The following is a 6,254-nucleotide window of genomic DNA, read 5'->3' as shown; positions in this document are numbered from 1 at the left end:
AGATTTAGACTAGATAGAAGGAAGAAATTTTTTACACTGAGGGTGGTGAAACACTGGCACAGGTTGCCCAGAGAAATGGTGGATACCCCATCCCTGGAAACATTCAAGGTCAGGTTGGACAGGGCTCTGAGCAACCTGATTTAGTTGAAAATGTCCCTGCTCATTGCAGGGAGTTTGGACTAGATGACCTTCAGAGGTCCCTTCCAAGTCAAACTATTCTATAATTCTGTTCTATGGTTCCATGATTCTATGATACTAAGTTTGAGTTATGGAGAGATATTCACTGTTGTCCCCAGTTTCCAGGTGTTCCTCATGTGGGTGCTGGCAGTACTCTCATATGCTGTCTTGCCTTGGTGTGGAGAGAGATGGACATGTTGGTTGGGGAAGCTTTCTGTGGGCCCTTTTTACATCTTCCAAATCAAGCAAAATCCCTGCCCTGAAAACCTCTTATTTTTAATAACTTCATACTGAGCTCAAAGCATGGGGACCAATGTCAAAAAACATGAAGTCCTCTGTGACGGAGCTGTCCTTGGAGACTGTTACAGTTTGCTGCTTGTCTGTTCAGGTAGACATCTCTTGGAAAAAGAAATCTCTGCAGTTGTTTCTAAGCCTGAAACTCAGGATGGGAATAAACAACGGTTGACCAGGTTGTGAACTTCGTGAAGGATTCACGTGGTATTTGGGGGAGGTGGAAGGTCTCTGAAGGATCCAGAGAAAGTTTGGCCAGCAGAGGAGTGGTGGGGTGGTCACACTTTCATAGCAGATGACAGGAGTAGCTCAGCTATGAGGAAGAAACATTTCAGAGGAGAGAGAGAAGCTGCATACTGGAGCTGGTACCACAGGAAAAGGAGTTTTTGAGATCGCTGAGGAAATTTAGGCAGAAGAATGTATATTGGTAACTAGTTGTTTTGTCTAGTTCTGCCTTTTGTGTGCTGGCTAAATAGTGGTTGGCTGGGGGGACTCTGAGTAAAGCCTGCTTACTTCTAATCTCTTGTGTCCCTAAAAGCTGGGGGCTTGGGGAAGAGCAGGGTGTAGATTACAGCCGACATAGGCAGGGAAAGTACAACCGGTGGGATATGGTACCATTTCCACAGCAGCATATGAAAGGCATCATGAAGAAAAACACCGGACTGGAGAAGGTTGGGAGTGCTGGACGCTGGGCCGAGCAGGGAGGACTGGCAAGGGACCAGGTGGGATGGTGCAGCACGTTGGTGGCTGTCAGATGGACAGAGCAGAGTCAGCATTGCCCTCAGGTGTCTTCGTGTCAACTCTCCTGACTCCATCCAGCTGCTGCACAGATGTGTTTGTGCACTGGGAGGGTGGAGGAAAGAGGAGTGTGGCTGATGCTTCCAAAGTATGCAATCAAACCAAAAACATTGCTGGCCAAGGAATATTATCTAAGCTGGAAATAACTGTGTGTGATAAATACTGCGTTCTGGTTTCTGAAGCAGAGTGGTGTTGCTGCTCATTTCTGTCCTTTGTCGGCAGTGGGATAATCCTTGTTTAAGGTCATCTGAACAGGGATCTAAAGGGAGCTCTGTGCCGTGGCAACACCGGATCTGGGCCCATGTGGAAACAGAGGCCCTTGCATGTGAAAAAGGCAAGTTTCAGCTTGGAAGCAACAAGTAAGACCTTGCAGATCCTTCCAATCCGAAGCATGGAAGCTACTGGCAGCAATTGTAAGTGCTGACAGAAGTGGTCAGGTTTTACATGATCAGGCCAATAAAATCGTGAGATTTCTCCCATCCCCCTGGAATGGCAAAGATTCAAGCTGTTGTACAGTGGAGATGGACTTTTAGGTCTGTACATCTTGGGTATAGCATGCATCTGGGGGCACGGTAGGCCCCTGTGAAACCTCACCATATGGAGAGGGAGAGGAAAGCACTGACTAGACACAGTGAGTCATGGTGATCTTTATTTTCAGGTTAGAGAGGATATCTCTCTCTTTGTTGTTATTGCCTTCAGGATACTATGAAGAAACCCATGTTGTGATCATATGTGGAGATCCCTTAAGGGGCTTCCCATACCCTGCGTCTCCTGCTTCCTCATCCTACCTAAGCAGGAGGCTTTTTAGCTGCCTTCCCAATCACTTTTTTCTGCTTGCAGCTCCCAGCTTTAAAGGAATTAAAAATCTGTGTGTGCACCTGGAACCTTGCTGTCTGTGCGTCCTCCAGGGCAAAAAGCCTTTATGTTGTCCAAGGATCAGTTAAGCTGTGTTACTCAGTTTGGTTCAACGTCTCCTGTAATGATCTCCCATATGGATGCCTGGTAACAATAGGAGGGATTTTGCTTGGACACTGAGATCCTGATACGGCCAATATTGGATTCAGTGGACTATTTGTTTTTTTCTTGCTTAACATCCTGTGGCTGGGAGGGAAGGGTGGTGTGCCAAAGACGAGACTTGGAAATAAGGTATGTGGGTTGTGTGCTACCCAGAGCTGAGTCTCTGAAAGCCCAGACTCAAGTGCACTGAGCTGGGGGAGGAACTCCCCTTGATCTCTTTGGGCTTTGAAGCAGATGTCTGAGGGTGAGATCTACAGATAGCTCAGCTGCACGCTCAACTCTGGTTGACTTCTATACAGCAGAAGCAGATGCTGAGCCTTTCTGCTGAAGTGGGGCTTTGAACTTTCTGTGCTTGTTTCCCTCTGCTGTAGCAGTGGAAGAATACCTGTCTTTTGCCAACGGATATCAGCCAGATATCAGATACCCCATCACCTGGGAAAGCTTGCTGGAATATTTTGGTTATTTATTAGCATGGTGCTAAAGAAAACTTGTGATTACATGCCTAATCACTACGTGAAAATAGGAAGTAATTAAAATCCAATCCATGCAGCTGGCTAGGAATATGTCAAAATGAAACAATCATTTTTACATTCATCATGCAAAAATCCAAGTTGTTACGTGGCAGGTTGGTTTGATAATGGAACAAAACATGATAAAGCTTTTATTTTGTTTCTGAATGCTGGCATATTCTTTTCCAGTACTTGCAGGGAGTAACTAGCAATTGAAGTAAAGTTCAGCTAACTTTTCTTTTTTGTGTCTTTGGAGCTTGTACTTATAATTCTTTGCCCATTTCGGTCACACTGGTATTATGACGAAAATGCAGAGGAAGTGATGCCCTGCATTCTTGAGCGCAGAAGTAACTCTGTTTTGCACCGTGTGTTGGCAGTGTTCATACATCCCTCCCTGTGCAAGAGACGATCAGGAGAACTCTGAGAACGTCACGTACAAGCAGAAATACTGGAAAGAGAAAGTGGGTTTGCAACCATTTACATGCTATTTTAACCAGCACTTGAGGTGAGTAATCTACATTTGCATAAGCAGAAGTGCTTATGCATCTGTTTAACAGCTGTCCATTGGTTCTCTTTGAAAATATATACAAATGCATGCATATGTATATATAAACACACCCATATAGTGATGTGGTTTAGCACACAGAGTTTAGTGCAGAACTTTGCAAGACAACTCTATTGATGAAAAGCTACATAGAAAGCAGAAAAGCTTTTTTACCACTTGAAGTAAAAATATAAAACTCCAAGGAAAGTTTCCCTTAAAACATGTCATTTTATGGCAAAAAGCATCTTGGCTTTTAACATTCAGATGGCAAATTTCTGGCTTGGATATTAACCTTCCTTCCCTCCGTGGAAGAGAAATCCTACTGTGTTCATGAGGGGCTGGAAGAAAAGGGGAGATCAGTAAATAGTACAAACCAACTCAGGAATTGTGTCCATAGGGATTAACGAATCAGATACGTGTAATAAACGTACACAGAACTGCCAGTTTTCACACATGCTTGCAGAGTAGAAAGTTGTAACTTAAAGCATCTACTCTTCTGTTTCAATTCTTACTTTTACTACTGATGTTGCTGTGACTTACATGTGTATAAGGGTGACGTGTGGTTTCCTTCCTTCAGTAAATGGGAAGAGGAGGGAGTTCTTTTGCTTGTCTCTTTCTGATGATGATGTGCCAGGAAATAAAAGGTGATGTGGCGGCAGCAACTTACAGTTACCGCAGTGTGCAGGCTCACTGAGACGACTTGGGAGAACAGCAGTGATTGAGATGATAGGTCCATGCAGACAGGGAGGCAGAAAGAGAACATTTAAGATCTCCAGATCAGCCAAGGTTTTATGGGGTTTAGATTCCAATTCCGGAGGCATATGACACTTGCTTAATTCGATCAGCATGAGTAATTTTGGTAGAGCTGGGGAGAGTGTTCTTGGTTGCTAAATGAAGCACTCAAATAAATATCTGCCGCATCAGGGACTAAAGGAGGAGGTTGGTCCTACCCCACCAGCACTTAAGTTAAACAGATGAGGGAGACCTAGGTGGGAATAGCTCGGTGCTTGCTGGTGCAATTCAGGGCTCAGTGTGGGAGTGTTGGCATCAGATATTTAAGTTTATTAAGGCACACAGGAGGAAAATGGATGCCAGTGTGTGTGCTAGGACCTTGGAGGAACCGGGGAGCTGGAGCAGGGTAGCAGGCATAGAGATGTCCGACTCTCCTGTGGGTGGCCCGCTGAGTGCCTTGGGGGCTTCAAGTTTGTCCTAGGTTGGCTATGATTGTTGTCCCCTCCCTGGAGAGACCGTAGACCTAGTCAGCGTGCCCAGGATGACAGTCTATTGTCCCTGGTTAACCCTTTGCAGAGGGAAATCACCAATGTTTTGTAGCAAAAACTAGTTGTTTCTTGCAGTGGGGAAAGAAGCACTGTCTACAGCGTGCAGAGGTTAAAACTTAGGGCACCCTGTGTGGTGACATCAGAGCTGGCAGGGACCTTCTTGGGAGCTGCTTCTGTCCGCAAGGTGCCAATGCTTGGGTCTGCTAACCAGGAGCCGAGTGATGATTTTGGCTTCTCTGGGCAGGCAGGTGCTTCCAGTTCCCCACGCTGCTGAGACCTGGGACCTGCAGCAACCGCTGCCTGAGTGAGCAGAATAGTCAGAAACATGGGATCTTCTGCAGGAGACATCATGGCTAGGATTCATCTGAGCTGGTGTGGACAAGATGCTGTGAAAGTTAACTTTTATAGTCAGTGGAGAGAAATAGGAGCCTTTAATCTTACCCCAAAATAAATGCCTAATATAGGTTGGATGCCCAGGGGTGTTTATTTCTCTCCTGTAAAGGAGCTTAGGGTGATCTGCTCGGGTGCAGGCACCTAGCTGGTAGGTGTCCAGAGCTAGGTGAGCTGGTTCTCACATCACATCTGTAGGTGAAGCAAAGGCAAAATTTTTCTGAGGCTGCATACTGCTTAGGGTCTGCCATTTATGTAGGTTGACACTGAGGAATTGTGCAGCACTCAGGCAAGGTTTTTTCCTTATACTTGCTGCATCCTATACTGTTAAATGTTCTTGCCAAATGCAATGGCTGCCTTGAAACACTGCCTTTTGCTGATCATACAACAATTTATATAGAGCCGAAGAGAGGCTCGCTGCCAGAGATACTTGAAAATAGTCTAAGCTGAAATGTGTACACCATCTATTTTCTTCTGGAGATAGTAATAAGCTTTGAGAGATAAGTTTTGCTGACTAGGAATGTGCTTGCTTAGGTATACTTTTAGAGCTACAGTGACTAAACAGCTTGTGAAGTGGTAAAAAACATACAAACTGAGGGAAAAACCTGTTCACTTTAAAATAGAAATGTGCATATTTTCTGTCAGTATCTTTTTAACTGTGTGGATGAGTTAACTCTTCTGTGTCAGTCTGTATAAAACATATAGAATATAGTGGTAGGTTCCTTAGAGAGAGTGGTATTTGCAATATTAATACTCTCTCTTTTGAAATGGCAGAATAAAATTCTAGGTAAATATCTAGGCAATGAATAAACATCATGTCCTCTTCATCAAACTTGACTTAGCATCATTCTCAGAATTGTTGCTGCATGCAGAGCGCGCTGTTAGGTAACACCTCCCTTCAGTTTGGTGGGGCACCATTTGTACAGTTCAAAGTTATACAAAATGGGTGAGAAGCAGACTTGGCAATTTCAATCATTCTCGGTTAATAAAAATAGAGAGGCCCAGCACAACCAGCTGTCTGACATTTATCTTAGGGAACCAAAGCGCAGATGGGGTAGCCCTGTATGTTAGGGAGTGTTTTGATTGTCTAGAGCTTAATGATGGTGACAATAGGGTTGAGTGTTTATGGGTAAGAACCAGGGGGAAGGCCAACAAGGCAGATAGCATGGTGGGAGTCTGTTATAGACCACCCAACCAAAATGAAGAGGCAGACAAAATATTCTATAAGCAGCTGGGAGAAGTCTCACA

The 6,254-nt window shown here is 44.7% G+C and overlaps 1 protein-coding gene across 1 annotated transcript in view; it reads left to right on the top strand.

The window, feature by feature from the left end:
- Positions 1 to 6,254, top strand: part of KCNMB4 (potassium large conductance calcium-activated channel, subfamily M, beta member 4) — a 19,293-nt gene that overhangs the window by 2,172 nt on the left and 10,867 nt on the right. Inside the window, exons 2-3 of the mRNA XM_009327670.1 lie at positions 1,007 to 1,190; positions 3,170 to 3,297. Coding sequence (XP_009325945.1) covers positions 1,007 to 1,190; positions 3,170 to 3,297 — 312 coding nt within the window. The remainder of the gene's footprint in view (positions 1 to 1,006; positions 1,191 to 3,169; positions 3,298 to 6,254) is intronic.

This window comes from Pygoscelis adeliae, unplaced genomic scaffold (genome assembly GCF_000699105.1).
Source record: "Pygoscelis adeliae isolate BGI_AS28 unplaced genomic scaffold, ASM69910v1 Scaffold113, whole genome shotgun sequence".
Taxonomy (NCBI): Eukaryota; Metazoa; Chordata; class Aves; order Sphenisciformes; family Spheniscidae; genus Pygoscelis; species Pygoscelis adeliae.
Note: the sequence above shows the minus strand (reverse complement) of the source record. Positions and strands in the feature narration are given on the sequence as shown.